At 34.2% G+C, this 22,750-nt stretch overlaps 1 protein-coding gene across 1 annotated transcript in view; it reads right to left on the reverse strand.

Annotated features, from left to right (window-relative positions):
- Nucleotides 1–22,750, reverse strand: part of LOC140138001 (spectrin alpha chain, non-erythrocytic 1-like) — an 85,334-nt gene that overhangs the window by 45,885 nt on the left and 16,699 nt on the right. Inside the window, 14 exon segments of the mRNA XM_072159829.1 lie at nt 6,791–6,946; nt 7,253–7,270; nt 7,272–7,442; nt 7,695–7,832; nt 8,390–8,491; nt 8,882–9,055; nt 9,561–9,677; nt 10,223–10,367; nt 10,783–10,979; nt 11,614–11,697; nt 12,447–12,587; nt 13,695–13,820; nt 17,688–17,714; nt 18,191–18,454. Of these exon segments, the coding sequence (XP_072015930.1) occupies nt 6,791–6,946; nt 7,253–7,270; nt 7,272–7,442; nt 7,695–7,832; nt 8,390–8,491; nt 8,882–9,055; nt 9,561–9,677; nt 10,223–10,367; nt 10,783–10,979; nt 11,614–11,697; nt 12,447–12,587; nt 13,695–13,820; nt 17,688–17,714; nt 18,191–18,430 (1,836 nt within the window). The 5' untranslated portion in view covers nt 18,431–18,454.

A 22,750-nucleotide genomic window follows, 5' to 3' on the forward strand; every position in this document is an offset into this window, starting at 1 on the left:
CAAATAAATAATTCAAAAAAATGGGAAAACTGTTGAATTGTTAATCATTTGGCAAAACAAAAAGGGAAAACTCAAAATGCTGAGTTTGAGCCGTACATGTCAAAATAACTCATTCCTGAATGCATTCATTAAGTCTGCATGCAAATAATGCACTTCAAAAATATCATTCAAATCTCAAATCAAACAAAAAATAGCAACTCAAAACATAACATTTCCATTTACAGCATTCAACTCAATTCAATCAAAAATTGTCTTCTGTTCATTCCAATAAACAAGTCAACTTTCTGTAACAAGCTTAAAAACGTAAACAAACCATTGTTAGTAAAATGACTTGTGTCATCATGCATTGATCATTGCAAGCTTATTAGTCTAAATCATATCCCGTGCAAATTCATATCCATCTGAATGGATTCATGCAATTTGTTTTGTTAAATTGTTTTATTTTCTACAATTTTTTTCAAGCTTTTGTTATTTGTAACATAGGGGTTTCAAGCATAGCAAAGCTGCTAACATAACAAAATATGCAATTTGACCATTTTCTCATTACAATGAAATGTGTTATTAGGATTCCAATTGTTTTGCAAGGTTTGTGTGGCAAAAATTATGGGTTATAACAAAATGCTCAGTTCTGGGGAAAAAAGTTCCCATTTTGGTTTAAAACGATATGGGTATGAATGTTAGTAATCATGCAAATAAATTTATTTTTTTTTGCATATCAAAAAAAAAAAAAACCCAAAAAAAAAAACAATGGCAAAAAGTCTAGAAAATGGGTTAAAAATAAACAATTGAAAATAATTCAATTTTAAATTATTTGATGGATTGTGCGATGAATTCTCCTATAACATTTCTCAATGAATAATGGTCATTATTTCCCACCACAATAAAACGGTTATTTGAAGCAATGCAGTGGATTACATTTGCTTAAAGCAATACGTTGACAGTATCAAATAACATTCCTACAATCAAACTTATCAGAAAACATCAGAGAACCCACTCTTTAATCACTTTTGTGTTGTTATGAATGGGTAACAAATTTCCACAAACAGGGGTCCACTACAATGTGCATGAACATTACTCTCATTTCTAGGAGTCATGTGATTGTGACATGTGATACGCCATGAACACAGGGTGTGCAAAACACTATTATGCCTAATGCACCAACAACCCCAACCACCTTGTTGCGTAAACATGTGTACCTGATACAAAATTGTCAAGTAATTATAGCGTCTTGTTAAGGGATCAACATCACTGTGGACCAACATGAATGTACGTAAACCTTAGTTCTATGTTTTTAAAATGTGCCTCTCCTGATGATGACATTTAGGAGAGCTGCCAGGGGTGATTTCAATTGAACATGATGATTTGTGTATTAATTTAGGTATGCTATGATTTGTTCTCCCTATCAGTTTAAGGAGAACCAGGGGCAGTAATCACTCTCATTCACCTTCTAACTCAAAAGGCTATTCAAATCGGCCTTTCAATGTATGCTAGTGTGGAAATGGTTGAAATGGTTGCATCCGTAAGATTTGCATGAAATCCCATGTATTTCATGTGCATACAAGCTCTTTCTATTCAGAAATTGTAGTAAACATTCTGTTGTAATGGTATACTTTTTAAAACTGAAAGTACACTTTATGAATATGTCTAAAGGTGTACATTATGTCTTTGCTTATCATATAAATTCATGTTCTGCTTACAGAAAACTATGTCAATGTGAAATGGCTCCAAAATGGGATTAATTGATTATTTATTCTTACAGAATTCAAATTCTTCCTCTAAGCCTATTGAGTTCTCTCTGTCAGTACAGCCTGGAGGTGCCTAATGATCTAAACTAGTGCAAATGTAGTTACATTTCTCTCATGTATCATATCTGTATGATAACAGATTGACTGCAATTATCTGATGAATGACTTCACTAAAGGTGCATTCCATGAATTGATCATTTGATAGTGTCTTGGTTCAACCATATTCATTTACATCATAGCATAGCATCACATTAATTTTGATAAGCTCCACATTGTTGTGGTGTTCCCATTATGAAAATGTTTATCTCATATCAGATTTTACCAGAAGATTTAGAAATGCACCTGTTGCACCTGTCAATAATACTATCATGTTTATAATCTGTAACTGCTGCACTGGTTATATACACCAGCAGCCAATTAATTAAGCAATTAATTCTTTCATTACTTTCGTTACATTCCGAGAGAGATGGCAAGACATATTTGGTTAAAACATGACACAATGAAGGAAAATAAAGAATGAAATGATGAAAAATAGTCTGCAATTCTGTGCTTATGACTAAGATCTGCATCTTACATAATACCTCAAACCAGTAACTCAACCTATATACTGTACAGCAGTAATTTTTACAAGCATACATTTTCACACTTAAATATTTCAAGTTTATATTAGCAAAGAAGCATATGAGAAACCTAGTGGGAAAATTAATGTCACAAACATTCTACTTGTACAGTAAATAATTGCAGAGCATTGCATATTTAATACATGCAGGGCCACAATGCCTGAATCATTTCTTATTGCTAGCAAGCTATTTACAGTATCATGTCAGAGATTTATTTCCAGCTAAATCTGATAACAATTAAAATATGTAGCGATTCTAGAGTTTGCCAAAATGTCCACGATTCCAAGTCTTCCTGTGGTGTTGTTTCACTCATCACATTGAGAGCCTCATCCCTCAATACCCATTAAAATCCAAATTTTGGTGAAAGCTCATTTTGGTTATAACCCCAATGAAATGTTAGGTCTCAAATATTTATATGGTGTGAACAAAAAAGTGATGAAATGTGGTGACCATCAGGGGTGGAATTTCGTAAAGTGCCACAGGAGTCCCAAGTGGATTCTCGCAAGAGAGTTTTGCGAGAGTCCATGGATTCCCGTAAATGGATTCTTGTTGTACAATCTTGCAGGAGTCCACAAGTTATTACATGTAGGCCTACGTAAAATGCATTCAAACAAACAAACTAACAAATAAACTGACAAAGTTAAGTTTTTAATATATGTGTCATCATACTCTCACTTCCAATATGTCATTGCAGCTATTGACTAATTGGTACTAGTATTGATTAAAATCGGAAACGGCTCTTGTTGTAAACATGGAAAAACTTAAGTTCGCTGAGCCAATAATTTCCAGCGCGAGTCCACATGGACTCTCGCAATAGGACTTTTACGGGAGTCTCTGCGAGAGTCGACTCTCGGACTCTCGCCGAAATTCCACCCCTGACCATCATCAGAATACGTCCTGTTGTATGGGCTTTGCTACTCATGGTTTGCTCCTAATACCCATACCGCTAGAGTAATAACTCAAAATTTGGTAACATTATTGCCAAAATGGTAGGACTAAATGTGAAATAGAAAACACACAAGTAAACAAAATTTGGCCTGCCACCTTTAATGAGTAAATTTAGAGTAATTCATGTATATGTTTGCGTGCAATTACCATCGTTTTTACCAAAAAGCAGAAACTTGAACATTGGTCTGGCCACCTCCTTATCAAGACAAAACCTACTTATGTTAATGGATAAAAAACACCATAGTATTCTACATTTTAATTCAATTAGATTTGAATGCTAGAATCATATTTCTCATGACATGATACATTCCTATTCTGCAATCCATGCACTGTACATTGCATTTAAAATTGATGCAAATTTTTATTATGGCTCAAATGTTTTATTTTTAGTGTTTTAGATGCACTGATTAACTTGAACATCATTGGTTAAAGAAATGGTTGGATTGAGATCTGAGGAGTAAAAGTAGGATTTGGAAGGAAGGAAGGAATGTGATTTTGGGAGGAAGGATGAATGGTTTGGTAGGTAAGGGAGTAGGGTTTATATTTTATGAAATATTTAATTATTTCTGTTCCTTGTTTCAGTTGTTCTTCATTTGTATTGCCCCCCCATCACTGTTGTTATCATGGTTAATTGATAATTTAAAAGAAATTTTACACAAGTGCTACTACAAAGTCCAATACATTTCAACGTAATTAACAAGAAACTAGCCTTCATTCAAAGTATTGTAGGCCTATGACGACTCTGGGAGAGTACAATATGCACTCAAAGCTATTGAGTGTTAATAAAAACCAATTACAAAAAGCCTAATAGATAATTCAAATTGTAGAAGCTGGATAATGGAAGCAACTCACTTAATAAATGTCAACCAAAATCAATTTGTTTCCAAATGTTCATTTTTCCATAAAATACGGCTGTAATTCTGTGTTGGTTATGTACAAAATATCTTAATAATATTTAAATGTTGGGTTATATGAAGGTCATGAAAACATTTGTTGAACTTTTTAATAAAAAAAATCGTTGCGACAACACTTTGTGCAAAATATTTCATCAACATTTAGATGATACTATGTCAGAATGTTTTGCAACTGGTTGCATGTTTTCACTTTATATAACCAAACATTTAAAAGTTCTCTGTAAAGTTTTGTATTTACTGGGTTTCCCCAAATATTATGACAAGGGACACTTTTTTGCTACTTTAGAACACCTACTTTTACACCATGTCCGAACAGCTATAACATGCCCTAACATTAATTCATGTCTATGTCATTACTGGTTATAAGATATTACTAATGTCAGCCCACTTCATAAGCACAGAATTACATGGAAATAAAGAAATAACTCACCGTTCTGGGTTTTTTTGGAGCAGCGGGCTACAGATTAACATATATAGAGTTGACAGTATACAGTTATACATGAGTTTGTACAGTATGAGACGTGACAGTTTTATACATTATTTAGGCACAAACGAGACATGACAAAGAGACACTTTAGTGGTAAAACTGGTAATAATAATGGGTGTAACAGAGGGAAATGCAGGATTGGGTAGGGAACTATAGTACAAGGGTGAAAGTAACTCAAAATAAAAACTACAATGATGCTTTTGGCATTGAGAAATTTGAAACAAAAGTGGTTATATCCTAGAATTTGATAATATGTATATATTTTGTTCAGGCAAACGTAAGAAGGCTGTTTAGAAAGCATAGCAGCTAATTGGTCCCTGGCGCTGGATATATAGCACCACTTTCAACCAATCTAGTAGTAGCTAGGTAACTATATAGAATCACCTCTGGATCACCCTTGACCCCTGACCTGACCCATCAATATATGTAGAAAACCAACCGACCAAACATGTAAGTTAACTGATTTCATATTTCAACCACAACTAATTCTGTTGTTATCTAACTTGAGATGCGGTTTTTTTTCCAAAAGAGATCAAATTTGTTCAATGAAGATTTGAAAAACAAATTTTTTTCTTTGCTAAATTTACGAGATCAAACACCTAACACGTTGAAAATCAACTTTCTTATCATGATAGTTTTGATATCCATAAGAGGTATAGGGTTCGGAATATGGGAATCCTAACAATGGAGATATGTGTTTGTTCTGATGAAAGTCTTGACTGTTTATAATGAATTTAGTATTGCATGCAATTCCCCATCTCTTAACAGAAAAATACCTCACACATCCCACAATGCCTTATTGGCTTAACACACAACCATATATGGTAACAAAAAAGCCATATATGGCAACACACAACCATATATGGTAACAAACTGTTTGGTGCAGGTGCATAAATCCCTCCTATTAAGTACTGTATGTTAATGGTGTGTGATGGCATTAGTTGGGGAATCCCCGGATCACATGATTTTGATGAAAGACACTAGAACAAGCCGGCATTCCATCAAGACAAGTTTATGCTTCCGCAACTTACAAAACTTTGTCAAGAAAAATACATAGCAAAATTCTTGTGCATTGTTTGTAAGTTGCCATCAAGCATAAGCTTGCCTCAATCAATATCTACTATATGTTAGCGCTGAAGCTTTTTGAAATTATAATAAAAAAACAAACTGGATTCAATCGATTTTTAATTACCTTCTTGACGCCCTCCTAGAAGATGAGTAAAATTGATAACCGTAGCAAGATATCATCATCAATAATTCATGGGTACCATGGGAACATAGGATTATCATTGTCATCATTAAAAAATTCATGATTGCATGAATAGTTATGTAAATTTAAATCAACACAAATTATATTACCAGTTTCAACTATGACAGAACACAATAGAAAATGTGACAACATATTACAATTTATCATATCATGAGAATTTCAACATGGCTACTTGGATTTGGCTACTCGGATTCAGACATACATAATATATAATACTTGCTCTTTCCTTGTGTTTTGAGATTAAACAAAATATAAAAGGTCTAAATGGCTTGTCATAGGCAATAGGAGTATCAACAAAACTTCAGATTTTTAATCACTTGTGCCAAAGAGGTACAAATGACAAACATCAAAAATAAACCACCTTGATCTTAGTCTAATGCACAATGTTGAAATTCCCAATAACACAGAGAAAATATTTATTCAATAAGACCTGTTTCCAAATCTGATTCATCGTACGAAATCAGAAATACCCGATGTTATAAAATTCATTTTAAATAAAATTTTGAATAGACTTATCCTTGTACACACTTCGTTTCACCTTGGTTATGACATTATTGCTTTTATGCCACTGCACTGCAAGCATGCCGAAAACCCCCCCTTCTGCATGTATATATATAATATGGTCTGTAGGATAAGGTTCTTGTGCACGTTTCAATCCCACGACCAATAAATATACATGCTACGTCACTACCAAACCCAAAGTTAAAACGAAGTATACACACCAATGCTTTTCTTGTATAGATCTTTTATTTATTAAAAACTCCTTGGCCAATACCCTGTTGATGCAATCTTCTCTCCATACCTACCTTGTATGATTCATCCTGTGTTTTAGCCAGTTTCTCACGGATCCAGCCCTCAACCTCATCAGCGTCTCTGTCAAACTGTTGGTATTGGTAAGAGTCTTGAAGCAACTTGCGGCGATCTGTAGCTTTGTCTTCAAGAGCATTGCGACGATCCAAAAGCTATCAAGAAATGAAGGGGAAAATTACATTAACAGTAATGAAGGGGCATGGCATATTAAACGTATGGTATTGATAATATAAGACAAATATTGTTTGAACAAAAGGCTGGTAACAAATCTTTCCACTTGTACGGGGCTTTTGTAGTCAACATCAATCACAAAACTGTTAAAATATTGTTGAAATAAAGGATTATCTGTACATTTCATACAAAAATCTTGTTGTAAAACTTCTATCCAAAAGCTTACTGATTAATATAAAGCAAACAAGGGAAATATCAGTACCAAGAAAACTATATATTTGACTTACAGCATCTCTCATGCTCCTCCACATCGTCAGAGGCGTAGTGATCATTCTCAACCAGTTTGGTGGCGAAATCATCCAGTGCCTTGATCTTCTCTTCCTGTGCATTCAGGGATTTCTCAAAATCCTCATGTTTCTTGATGAGAGCCTCTACGCTATCTATGGAATCGCCAAGATCTTCATTCTCAAGGAATTTCTGTTGGGCAAATTAAGATATCAAAATGTCAACCCTGATTGGCATGACATGTCTCTAACAAGAATGCACTGGCAGTTAACATCTTTTACATGCCTGACATGCATAATTACAATTCGAGAGTTTTTTTTACACAGACCTATACATAAAAAGAACATACTCACACAATTTTATTTTCCTGATAGCTGTGTTGAGCGTAAAAACTGTGAAAATTAATATTCCGCAAAAATGTCCACTTTTACCGTCGCCACTTACCTCTTGTTTTGACATCCATTGGTTAGCCTGGTCTGTGTCACGATAGAAAAGCTGCAGGTCCATGCATTGCTCATACATGATGCGTCGCTCCTCCCACAGTAATTCCAGCCTCTTCTTTTCCTCTGCCAGTTGTACAAGCTACAGTGAGTAAATCGAGAATAAGAATACCATGAATCAAATTCTTGTAATTACCTTAACTTGATTTTACATAGAGATTTCCATACTTTTTTATGCAATTCCAAGATAAAATGATGTTTTTTACTCACAATTTAGTGATGTTTCACCAGTACATTTAGTGGTTTCATCAGATTAGCACCCCATGACATCTTTATAGACAACTGGAACTGCCATAGAGGGTATGATTATCTTATTCTGACCAGCTTAACTTAACAAAGAGAGTGTTCATCTTTTTGCAGTTTCAGTAACGAGCTCTTTGAAACAGTGATACTTCCAACATTTGTTTTTAATTAATTGACCCTTTGCACAGTCATTTCAAAACAAAATTCTACCCCAAAGTGTGTGCACACTGCACATGCATGCATAAATACCGCACATACTTTACAAATGCCTCCTGGCTCATTGCTAGAAAAATATGAAAAACAAAATGTGCTTCTTGCACATGCGTTTGCAGAGAGAACCTTGTTTTGGGAGTAAGATGGTCATTATCCCTGACTTTTATTTTGACTCATGCCTACCTTTTCTTTGACTTCATCTGATGCAGGGTGCTCATCATCCAGTAATTCCTGTCCTTCTTCTGCACACGCCTTGAAGTTATCTTCATGAGCATCAATCTCACCCTGTACATGGTAAACATCAAAGTAATATAAGACAATATGTGATCAAATCGATTCAGACCAAAGACAGAAAATTTAGTTATTACCTTACTAACTTGCTCAGTAGCTAATCTTTTTGAACGTCCCTTTTGTGCCTTGTCTGTTGCTTGAATGATATAACTCTTAGTTTATTACTTTTACTGCACAAATAACACCAAAATACACTTTTTGGTGCATCAGGGAAACCCCAAACAGGCACAAGGTCCAGAGACTGATGGCAATATTCACAAATCAACTCAAACATGTATAAATGCAGAGCAGTACAATAATATTCTTTATTTGATAACTAGTAGCTTTTGAAATGTCCACAGAAGTATGTTGATTATTAGGGTAAGTTGATTTCACTGAATGTACCTTGTGTTCTTGGTGGCGTTCCATAAGTGCTTCAGCACCTGGTACATCCTTAGCGAGTTCATCTGCCTCAATGACTGCCCTCATTCCATTCACCCAGTTGAGTAAATCACGGTCATCAGAAAGGAAACGCTGCAGTTTCTGTGATTCAACCAGCCTCACTTTACGATTATCAGCCTGCAAGTCAAAAGAAACATATTCATAATCAATATTTTCTGTTCATTGCTTTCTGAGTGGCAAACCACCTGCGTATTGTAGCGTTCCATGAATGAACATAGGCGGAATGAATTCAATAGAATTGCCTAATAACACTCACAGGTCTTCGGGTCAACAAATTGCTTTTGGAAGGGTGATATTGTATCAATAAGTTTGCTTTACCTTATCTTTTACATCAAAACCTTTGAGAATTTACCTGGCATGGATACAAAATTCTTCAAAGTTACTTCGTATTTAACAAAATTCTGGCATAATACCTCTTGATTTATTTCTTTTTTACTGTTTAATTTTATGTAAGATTTGCGATAAATATTTAACATCAAGGATTCCTTGATGAGCTATACAACAAATTTAACAAATTAAACTTCTATTCAAATAACTATTAAATTCAAATAATATTAAATATTTTACTTCGCATTAAAATACAAATTCAATGAATTTTTTCATCAATTAGTCTTCAGCTTACCTTGCCTCTGACATTTTCCCAGTTGTTTTTGATTTCATCTCTCTTACTCTGGATCTCAGGGGCGTGGTCTGTGTGGATATTCTCAAGACGATCTGCTTCTTCACAAAGATTGTTCACCTGTTATCACGAGAAAAAAAAAAGGAATATGAAAATAATAATATGATATCATCCAGATTTGGTAGACACAGATCAAATGCTTTTGAAAACATGAAACTGTACTGGTCATAGTCTGGCGCTTTACCAACTGAGCTAATGGGGTTGAGACACACATTTGCAGGTTTACTTGTTCGTATATAACCATATGTATCGATGATTTGCTCAAAACCCTTTACACTTTTGTGGATGGAGCTCTTCATGTTTGCATGTTTTAAAAGCGCTCAATAGTAAGTACAAATGCTAACTATCAAGTTTTCACGTATACTATGAGAAGCTCATAACAATGTGGATTGATATAGAATGGTGTACACATATCTGGCAAAAACAATATGTGACCTGACAATGATTTTTGTGCATTTATGCAGGTGTAAGTTTGGCCTTTATTGACGCACTTTATTAACCCTAATGTAACAAAAACCAAACAAGTCCTACCAATTACAAGCTAATCATAGTATACACACTATTTTATTTTAGAGATTGTATTTTGTATTGCAAACTTGGCGTACCTTGTCTTCCAGAGCAGCCAGATCTCTCTCTATGCCCTCATGTTTACGTTGCAAGGCTTCCACACTAGCTAGGTCACGTCCATAATCATCTGATGATAGGATGGAGTCTTTCTCTGCAATCCAGGCATTGGTTTCATCAGCATCCCTGTATCACAATCAAAGAGGTCAAGGGTCAGAAAGTTTATGATAAGGTTGCTACAAGGTGTAGGTGATTATGATTTGCATCCTTTCAATTAACCCCATGAGAACTACCTGCCGATTGGCCAAAAAGAAGTTTTCATTATCAATTGGCCCAATCAGCAACATTGTTAGAATAATTTCACCACACAAAAATTGGGATGAATTATTTGCAAAGCTCCACTCTGATTGGTGATTAAAGTGAAGATATTATGTAATAGACCAATCAGAGGCAATGTTAGATCGGCAGGTAGTGCTTAGGGGGTTAAGACAAGAAAAATACACAACATAAGAACAATAAATTGCCAATAGTCAATGAGAGTGACTTAGTTTTTCCTTTTTCCTTGATATTAACAAAAGATTTAGGAAAAACAAAAGCCCACCTGTTAAAGCGCTGGATTTCCATGGCTCCAAACAGTTTCTCCTGTCGTTGAGCAGACAGCAGTTTGAGTCGTTCCCATGCTTCATTCAACTCTTCCTGTTTCCTACCGATCTGTTCTGATTCTGGATGGTGTTCCTCAAGTAAGGTATTGGCTTCTGTGTTTACTTCTGCTACACGGTCTTCATGGGCATTCAAATCCTAAATGATCAAAATATTAATGTTTCTTGTCAGTTGTGCTCATAATGTTTATTGTTACTCATTTATTTGTATCGTTTTGGCACAATTACATGTTAAATTTTTACAATTACATGATAAATTTTTACAAACTTGTTTCAAGATATGTTGAATAGTGTTAGGATTTGAGGGAGTTTTCAACTCAGTTCAAGTTTAGGCAGGGATTTAGGTTAGAGATCAGGGTTAGGATTAGGAATATTGAAAGGGAAGGATCCAGGCTGGGATTAAGGTTTGGTTTAGATACCAGGGGTAGTAATATCTTCTCTCTCCATAGAATACAGAGAAAACTTGTTTCTAATGCCCCTATCCGACTTTCATGTTGCTTGCTGCTGTGTCAAGCGGCATGACATACCAGCCAATGACAAGGCTTGATTGTGTCTGTTTTCTGCAGTGCACCTGCATCACACCATTCAGAAGCAAACGGCATGACAGTATAAAACCAGCATAACAGGGGCATAACATTGCTGGTCAACAGAGACTCTGAAATGGTGACTTTTACGTAAGGGGCATGATATATTTAAGTACTAAATCATGGTGAAAACGAAGTACTTACTGCTAACCATTATTTAACTTTTATTTGAAAGTGTTGAATATTTACCTTCTGGAATTCATCAAATTTCTTCTGTAAAACTTCCACATGTTCCAAATCCACTCCAGTTTCCACTGATGAGGCGAATGCTTCCTGGATATCAAATAAAAATTACAAATCACTTGTTATTAGCTCATATTTAGAAGTAGATTACTGTTTAGATCACTGAAATCTTGCAATGGTATCAGTGCAGTGATTTACCAATATCATTCCTCTACATAGCAAGTATCCTATTTGCCATCATAGTGAATATGTCATACTTAGTTATGTCATACCTAGTTACTGGTTCACGCTTTGCACAGCTGTTAGCAACCCACTGACTTTGTGTTGTGATCATTTTGATTGTGGTTCCGAATACAGATAGAGTGAACCAACTGACCTGGCAATGAACGATTTTGACTACAGTTGTGATTGTGGTCCAATTAAATTATAGCATTAGAAACAGTGGAATATCTCATTTCTCCATCCTATAGCACTAGCAACCCTGGATGTGTAATATCTTTGGTCAAATCACCAAATGGTTGTCAAAGTTTTTTTTTAATCATTGGTTTCCGGAAGACAGGACACTACAATAGTTGCCCAAATTATCTTTACCAATGGTTTCCATGGAAAGGAAGTGGCCAACAATCAGTGAAATCGTCACAATTGCCAAATTCATGGATTTGGTAACATTGTTTGCTGGTTGTTACCATACAGGATCATCATTTTAACAATTCTCACACATACGATCCCTGCTACTTTTATTCATAGCATTTAAATATATATCTATTCTTCATTTCCTCCAGTCCAGATATAACCCACATAAATCATCTTTTGCAAGTACCTGTACAACATAATTTTACCTTGTCTCTGATCCAGAACATAACTTCTTCACATTCTCGGAGGAAGTGCACAAGTTTCTGTGCTTGAAGCAGCTTGATGCCCTTCTCTTTCAGCTTGGACAGCAACAGATCCCATAGTCTGTGTAACTCAATCAGACGAGCCTGCAAAGGGCAAAGGTCAAACATATTTATATTTTTTTGTTACATGGAAAGTATTTGAACAAGAAAAAATCTAGCTATTTTGTAATTACGTTGACTACCTGTAATACAGAAATTTAATAAAATCTTCTTTTCACTGGACCAAAATCATGACATATGAGTACACACTGGTATTGATACAGAGTTTCTCATTATTCCATAATTATGTTGCAACTTGCATGAACAAGTGCAAGTACTAATACAAATTTTGTCTACCAGTTTCTGACGATTCAGATGAAAATCATCAAACCTAGTGAAAAGTACACAAAAGTGTCAGTACCGGTATTTCAAGAATAGAAATCACTAATTACCATATAATTTCTTCTTTAAAACAATTAAAAAATATTGTAAATATTAAATGCTTAAAATAGTTTCTACCTCAGCCTCGGCTTCCAGAGAAGAATGACACTCTTGATCTGAGTGCTGCATGCACCCTGTAAATTAGTGCCACACGCCACACTTTGTGTTACTTCATGAGTGCTGCGCTGTGACCAACAAAGCTTTGACGCATAATTGATCAATTGAATCAGCCAATCAGAACCCCACTTCTGTGTTTATTCTGAGTACCCTCACCACAGGGGAAGGGAGTGCCGTTCTTCTCCACAAACTAGTGTAGTTATTTGTACATATACCTAGATTATTGCAAACCTTCAAATATAAGTACTTTTAAAATACAACTTGTATTGAAGTAATGGAAAAGCCATTTAAAGGAGTATTTCTTGATCCTAGCATCATCTATTTATGTCATTTTTCATTAGATATCCACGAAAAAAACCTATTCCCAAAATTTCAGTTGATTCCGATTTTGCGTTCGCGAGTTATGCATGATTATGTGTATTACACTGTTCCATAGACAATGCGTTGTAATTTTGTTCTGGTGCACCAGAACGAAATTCAAATTTCACGATATCTTTGCTAAACGAATTATTCTGCAAGAAATATTTTGAACATAAACATTATGTAGCCAGAGGTTTCCAGTGATATAAAAATCTCAACTTTTTTTGAGAAAAGTGGGGGGATGAGGCTGTGGATCACGAAATGCCCTTTTAACAGGGGAGTAAGATTACCAACCTCGATGACATCAGAGGCAAAGTGCTGTTCCTGGATCATGCCATTGCCGCTTTCGTCAAGTTGTTCTATGGCACCACTATGTGCGATTACCTCAGCCTCAAAGGCTTGATGTTTCTGCAGTTTGCCCTGTGAAAACCAAAACATTTCAGAGTTATTAAACCATATTTTTGCAAGTCAAAAGAAAACTTGTGTATTATAAATGTTCCATTTCCTAAAAATGTCAATGAGTTTGAGCTGAAATGGGGAAATTCTTGTCAAACTAGTTGAGAATTTGAATTCATTCTCATATTAGCTTCTAAAATTAATGACATTGACTGGACCAATGTGTATGTTTTGCCCTTTTTAGACATGTTTATTAGTGACTAGTCACAAAAATACTTTTAGGATTGTCACTTAGAATCATGTATAATTTCCGATCTGTTGGGTCAAATTATGAAAGGAAGAAAATGTCACTAATTACGTAAGCTTTTCCTCCCTTTTTGGGTCAAATTATGATTAAGAGAAGAAAACGGAAAAAGGAAGATGGATGCAAGATACAAGATATAGATGAGAATGATCAGTAATGATGACAATGATTAGATGACTTAATGATTAGATCCTACATGCAAAACAATTAATATACAGTGAGTAAACATGGTGAAATCTTAAGTGGTTTTAGTTTTAAATATATTTTAATATTTAACTTTACTTCCATATCATATCAAAATACAATATCAATTAATAAATGATTTGATCAATTTAGTATTTAACAGAGAATTAAATAAAGATAATTTATCAGACTTAACTTTACTTTTAATTCTGGCTAAGAATTTATATTCAGGAATTTATTGTTTATAATAAATTTATAATTTATATATATTTATTAAATTTATTTTATTTTATTAGGTTAGAAAGAAAGAAAGCATGGAAGTTTAGACCCAGCGTAGACACCACCATATGTTATAGCTACACATATGTTACATTATAGGAAAGAGGCGTGGATCTACGGGGAAAGTCATCTTAATAAATTACCAACCATGCACGCACACTGAACACAGCCTGCTGGGATGCAATGGTTCTGACGACTATAATAGAGGATATATTAAAATTAAGATGCTGCTAGGCATTTTTATTGCAAAGAGATGAATTACAATGAGGTGAGAAAGAAGAGAGGTGTGATGAGAGGGTCTGTGTGTGGGTGTGGAACTGATGAATGAATGATGTACTCATGTTTTATATTAATTCTAAATTAATATTTATAATTTAAATCAATGGGAACTTTACTGTATGGCAACTATTCTGCTTTATGTGAACGATGAGCACTGCTCATTTGAATAGAAAATACAATAAAGATGATTTAAGAAATTTATGGAATCAGTTGTGATTTTAGATTTAAAGATTTATGTAATGCTTATCTTTATTCTATTATGTTTTAGGATTTATAATTATCTTGTTTATAATTAAACTACCATGTACTTTGCCAAAAGTGTTTAACAAGTCTGCCGGTATATATACCAGTGCCAACAGTTTAAGGATTAGTACAAAAGAAGTTGTGTAAAAGTGACAACAAATATGAAGAATTTTCCTTTTCATGTGACATATTTTAACAGAGGATCGCTTTTATTGAAACAAACAAATCAAATTAAACAAATAAAAAGAATTAATATATGGAGAAATTAATACATGAAAATTTGTCGAAAGGAAGGGTGATGTGGTTTAAAAGTTTTGATAAATATTGGGATAATATGAATTGAACATAAATGTGGAGTGAATGAAAGAGATGATGAAATGATTTGAAAGGATGGGTAATTAATGGTATGAATGTTTTGATGAACAAAATGGTACTTGAATGCAAATGAACAGGTAAAATGGATGGGTAAAACAAATGAATGGGTTGATGCTGAGAAGAATTCAGTATATGAAAGAGATTCAGAAGATTTCAAATTATATCTAAAGGGATTTAATGGTGTTTTGCATGGTGATATACATGTACACTGACAACTGACCAAAGCACACACTGACGTTTGAAAATATTTGTAACACAATGTTAAACAGTATCAGGTATAGAACACACATTTTTTTCAAATACCCTTGGACATTATCCTCAGGCCCTATAATTCGTAAAAAATACATTTCCACAAATAGCATCTAAAATTATGACATTTAAAAAAAAAAAAAATTCAACATGAAATAAAATTTTATTTTGAGAACAAAAATTGTATAAATCATTTATTTCCACCACAAAACAACCTCTGTCTTTTTGGAAACAATATTGTGATCTGGAAAGTTGAAATTTGTTAGTCTTTTCTTGAGTTTTTGTTCTGAGCAACAGTGCTGGCCACACAAATTACATACATTTGCTGTGTAATGTGTAGCAGATTACGTAAACAAACTTGACGTTTACTGTGCAGCAATTTACATATAAAACTTGCTGTGTACTGTGTCGTAAATTATGCTTTTTATTCATGAAAATATTTTCAGCACATGCTTTATTATATTTACCAAACGTCACATCAAAATAATCACTCAAATGCATCACAAGTATTATGAAAATATGGTCTCATGATACAACCAAGCTCATGTCCACATATTGTCCCATATGCATTACATGTATCAACGCATGGTTTGAACAACATAGGGGTTTGGGATCGACCAATCAAAACCATGCATTGCACAAACATGAATTCAATTTGTTTTCTCAACATGAGTGTTACAAGCTTTCATAACAGTTGATAGCACATTTAGTTAAATCATACATGTACTGATTTTCAGCTAGCAAATGCAATTATTGACTTATAAATGCTTGGAAATTATGTATATAAATGAGGGTGGCAAACTGATCCACTATTGGACTTGGATTCAACATTATTCATATTTCATTCATATTTTTTTTTCGTAATTTTTATTATAATTTCAGTGTGTGAAGTGCTGCTATCAGCCCAATTAAGTACCAAATTAATACCACAGTGACTCTCAAATTATAGATAACAGGCATGACGATGAACTTGTCTTAGATAACCTGCCAATGGTAAATCCTAAACAAACTGACTGAAATGCCCGGCTGAAATGATCCCTAAATGGGCTGAAATCAATCAAATTGTTTGAATTTGGGCAACAAAAAACACCTGAATTCAGGTTTAAAGCATAAAATTTTCATGCCTGAGATAATAACACAGATTTTGTGAAATAAATTAGCTTTCAGTCAAACATACATTGAGCAAGGAGGTTATTGCTTGTGAGTTATGCCTTTTCATTTGTGACCCATTGTAATTTAGTCCCAGTTATAAGACTTGCTGGCAACTAGCAGAAATCTGGAAACCAATATATCAGTTTTATTTGTTACTTTTATTTTAACATTTTAAGGCTTAGCTTATATCATTCCCCTATGATTACACCGTTGATACTGAACACAAAATTAAATAAATGAGTAGTCTTTAAAATTGGAATCTGGCTAACTTTATTTTTAAATAATGCCAAACCTATGATAAATTCTAATAAAAACCTTTCAAAACATCTAGACTTATTTATTCAAAAAATTTGTGTCCTTGAATTTAAATCATAACATATGTCCTGCAACATCCAGTAATACATTAACTCAATTTTAATCAAATGAATGTTATCTACCCTGGTACCACAAAATCCAATTTGCCCAAACACAACTACTTTAGGGCCTATTCGCCATTCCTTGCCTAAAATATTGTACATCCCGCTGTGATCAACACCAAAGTTCCCATCACTTCATCCGACTATATGTACTTATCATCTGCAATTCTCCCCTCCCACATGCCAAAACTTTCTGGGAATACAGTTCCTCAAATTCTTAATTTGTTTCCAGGCATGGAGATATCATTGCCAACACATACAATGGATCACAATTAGATTGAGGTTGCATGATGAGGTAGGCGGCATGGCGTGATACGGGATTCTTTTTTTATGCCAAGATTCATCATCACTTATCAGCTTGCATAAAGAAATTCACTGTTTTTGTGTTTTGTTCAACAACCTATACTATACCTTCAAGTTTTTTATCTGTGTATAATCCTACGGGTACCAAAATGATACGGGCGGGGAGGACAGACAACAATAGAACAAAAACACATTAGTAAAAGAGGAAACTAAATAATGACAATTAATTCAAATATCAAGTAAATAAACACAAGGAAACAAAATTATGATGGCAATGTCACTTTCCTTGGCATGATTCCGTGTGGAATATTAACTGTGTAATGCAGTCAAATGATTGAGACACACCACGGCACAACAATATCACCTTTTTTAAAACATCTTGTGATCTAAATATTAAATATTAAAAGAGTATTATTTTTAACTTCTGTCAAATAGAATTAATGCCAACAAATTTCTTTGTCTCTACATCTTAATTTCACTCTTAAAAGTATGCACATCAGTTTTCAAACTTCTATGCTGATTTTTTTCCCATTTTATTCTACTCTTTTCAGACATGCAAACAAGATCAAACACCATACACACACACAAAAATGGCAACAATTTAAGTATACCTGGAGATTGACAGGGTCTTTGTAACTCTCATCGGAAGCGGTCTGTAATTTTTCCAAAATCCATGTTTCCAACTCATCCGCATCCCGCTTGAAGAATTGGAATCGTCGTGCTGCCTCAAGTTTCTCTCGTCTGTTTTTAGCTAAAAGTTTGAAGGTCTCATATCTGTCCAACACTTGGTTTCTCCTGCCTGCAATATCATCTGCTGTCTCAAGAACTTTGATCTCTTCTTTCCCCGCCATGGTTTTTGTCTAGTCGTGATTTTTCTGTTCAAAAAATATATGAAAAACACAAGAAATAGTAAGTAAATAAAGTATTTATTACTGATTGCAAATGATCTTAAATCATTTAATCATGTACATTCATACATATTCAACATCACTAGCAACATAAAATCTTCAGAGCAATAACATCCACTGAAGATGCTGGTTGAGCCAGTGAAATAACTTAGGTGAGTGTACCAAATTTTATTACAGTGTAGCGTACAAATAATCTTTCTATCGAAAATCATGTTCATAAGTATCGGAGTTCACCATGTGTAGCAGATCATCAACATATTCAAACAAATATGATATTTCTCTTCCACAATAACAACAAAACAACCATATTTAACAACAATCCTAACATACATGTCAAATGCTCATACCTATAGAAAGCACTGCATTAATGTCAGGAGTATACTGCAAACTGCTGTCTACTGAAGATAAAAATATTATGGAAATCCTTTTTATTCCCCACCTATACTCTCAATACACCATGTAACCACACACTGTACTGTATCAGCAGACCATTGTATGCATAGTGACATAGGTCTCTCAGACAAGCTGACCTACTCGCAATGACTCACTGATTCCAGCTAATAGAAATGGTATTTGCATTCAAACATTGCACACAGATTAATAATTTGAAAACAAATTCTTCTATTGCTATTGACTCACTTGAAATCTAATATTTACCACACATGTCAAAATAATATGTTAGGCAAATTTTGAAAATATTTCTTGTACAACATAGTCAAGCCTATATATATTTATATTGATTCAGAGGTGCGATAACAAAACTGATGACAAAATTCACAAATATTATACTCCTAGACTCTTTGAATTTACATATTATTTAACATTAATGTAGTTGGAAACATTCTATTTTCAAGACATGAGTAAAAATATGCAAATGTGAATAAAAATAATGATGTATAATCTGAATATTCCCTATCTTGCTGCATGTATTTTTATCTTATATCAATTATGTGTATCATCCAATTAAATTTGTAGAAATGATAAATATTTACAAATGAATACCAATTCAAGAAAGTGAAACATTTAATTATAAATCATAACAAAACAAAATCAAAATCAGAACTTCATCATAGCCACAAGGTTTAATAAACTATAAAAATTTCCACCGACTACTGATATTGGTGACATTTAATCAAAGTGCCATTTTACCTGACACGAACACACCCAGCGGAGATGTAATGGCAACGAGCTATGCGTGTGTATACACCATGTTGTTGATGTGAGCATACACAGCTGTGGGCATGCCAGGGCCTCTCCTCTCGCTCTCGCTTGCTATTATATAGCTGACTCCTATGCACACAGCAGCCAGGCAGCTTTATTAAATTGTCGAGGCCTGCTTTGGGAAATTTGATGTAGCGATGATGAAAAATATCTAAAAATCCTCAGATACAGTAATCATTTTTGTCTGCATTGTCTAAATGTTTTCCTGGTTTTAAGTATAAAATGTCCTTTGTTAACCATTAATATATTAGAAGTCTTTCTTTTTATTATATGGTGAAAATAATGGGCATTTCAACATCTTTGAATGAACACACATTGAATGCTGTTCTTGACAAACAAGATGTTTATTTAAAAAGAAATTACAAAAACTTTCAATATTTTTGTTACATTATTATATGTTTTGATAATTTTCCACTGATATTACTAGCAGTTGGTCATCTTAACAGGCATATGTGATTTGAATCATAATCATATTGTGTGGCAATTTCAAGATTCAAATGATGGACTTGTAAACAGAAAATTCACAATTAACATTGTAAACTAACTGTATCATTCGATCTAAATTTTCTGCAATTTTAATGACAAAAATAGCATCTAAATCAAAAACTGATAAACATCTGCCATATGTCATTAATATTTCACTGACATAAAGATAGTAAAATGTACTGTAGATCATACAGATATACTGCTGTCGAGATTAGCGCTGCATAGATTTGACTAAGACATGTACACATATATCCATGCATACCTTCACACCCAGTAAAATGCTGAAAAATAGCATGACTTACCACCAAATAGTGCTCAAATATCCTACATTTATGTTCCAAATAACTACTAGTAATTCTATCATGAAATATATATACAATCCTTATGTTTGGCTATTCCAAATGTGTTAGTTGTTAGTACACAGCAGATGAGCTGGCCTGTGCTTCACAAGCTGATACGTGCATGTCAATAGGGCCACTCCTTTATACTAAAGTGCTCACGGATATTAAACATGGTTGCACTGAGCCATAGGATAATTGGCGCTTGTATACTACAGTACGGCAGACATGGATAATCAGATCCATGATAATAGGACCTTTTTTTTTTGCCATGGAGCATTCAAAATAATCAATTTTAAAATCAAAATAACTGGGCCTGTAATTTTCTAAATCTGTCATGTTATGGAATAAATGGGATAATAAAATACATAAATTCAAACTCAATTATTCTTCAACTATTTCAATTTTATAAGCAAATAACTTTAAATTTTTAAGTTTTAATTTTTATTTTTAAAGTGGGGAAACTGAACATTGGCCACCAACCCTGGTAATATTATGGTCCACACTCCACATGCTTAACACTTACATGTATTATTCTGACTGTTTAATATTATTCCACATTTAAAGGTAAACTCTTTTAACCCTACCACTGAACGCTGGTTTTTGCTATCGCAAGTTAAAGAAGAAATGAAAAGGAGAAAAGATGAACAAATTAGTCACTTGGTACCCCAGAATTCGAACCTTAGGCCCTCGCGTGCCTATACACAATCACCGACCAGTAGCCACAGGGGTTTCGCTGGCCCGGACAACGATTCCGTTGGCATATAGCACTTTAATAGCGTGATTTTATCATGGCATCATGTGGGATTCTTGCATGTACAGTGGTTATCCTCGAGGTATTTTGTGGTCTTTATTGGTATAATTGTTAACATAGTTAAGGCAATGCTGACCAGGCTTTTGGTTTTGACAAGTTGCTATAATATTTTCTCCTAACTTTAGAAGAGCAATATTTCCTAAATGCAGTTTATTGTGGTAGAGCTTCTACAGTGCTCAATGCACTTCCATTTCTATTTTTCATTCAACCTCTTTTCATTTCACTTTTGTTAGTTTATGTATGAAAATATGAAACCACCGAGTTTGCACTTTTTTCCATTTAACTAAAGAACCATATGACCATGAAATTGTTCCAATTTATCATCACAATAGCACCACCATAGAATGCTGCCCGGTGTCGTCACTTAACATTGACTATGTGTACGCATGATCGTTCCCAATTTCGCGAAAAAAGGGGTTATTTTTAAACTATGTTCGCGAACATAAAATGTTCGCGATGTTTAAAAAATAGGGTTGTTTTTGACGACGGTGTACTCGAAATTAAAAAATAGGGTATATTTTTGTGAATCATGATAATGTTGAAATCCCAAGAAATCTTACCATTTCTCGCTCAATTTACTCCCGGATTTCACTTTTGTGAAACTTTTTTGCCTTCCTAATATCCCGGCCTAATATTCAGCAACACGCTCGACTCGGTTTTATTTGTTTCATGGTTTGTTTACACCGATTACGTCACTGGGGACTTACCCAGTTTGGCCGCTGATTCCAAGGGACTTTTTTCATCGGCTTTATTAATGACACGCCCGGCCTCCGAAGCCTTGACAAACTGGTACCCATAAACCGGGCCACAAACTCTTCAAATGGCGCCTATATAAAGGAATTGTTCATGGCAAATGCCAGAAATGCCGCTGATTGTGAGACGAGTTTCTGCTAGAAGCCGTTCGATTAAGTGTGCATATATTGTGATTGCCCTCCAGGAGTTTATGTATTGGTCACATTCAAGCTTTATTTTGCACACAAAAAATCGGGAGGAAAGATTACATTGTTGCGGATAACTGTATCATAAAAAAACACATGATGCATCCTATTGGATGTATTTGTATATATTTTTCTGTTATTTTCCTCATTTATATATAAAAAGGACAACAGAGTTCTCCTCAGAAAAGGCAATGAATCAGAACAAGTGTTTTTGTGTGTTCTTGAAATGTTAAAAAAGGGGTACTTTTGTAAAAGTGTACTTGAAATGCAAAAAATAGGGGTATTTTTTAAGGCTAATTTGTACCCGTTATCGTGTAAAATAGGGGTAACAAATGACGAAAATGTTCTTGAAACCGCGCAAAATAGGGGGGTATTTTTGACTTAGGGAACGATCATGCGTTACGCCTTTGAATGTTAAGTGACGACACCGGGGAATGCTGATCTGAATAGGCTATTCCAGTTGAAA

This window comes from Amphiura filiformis, chromosome 17 (genome assembly GCF_039555335.1).
Source record: "Amphiura filiformis chromosome 17, Afil_fr2py, whole genome shotgun sequence".
In the NCBI taxonomy this organism is placed as follows: domain Eukaryota; kingdom Metazoa; phylum Echinodermata; class Ophiuroidea; order Amphilepidida; family Amphiuridae; genus Amphiura; species Amphiura filiformis.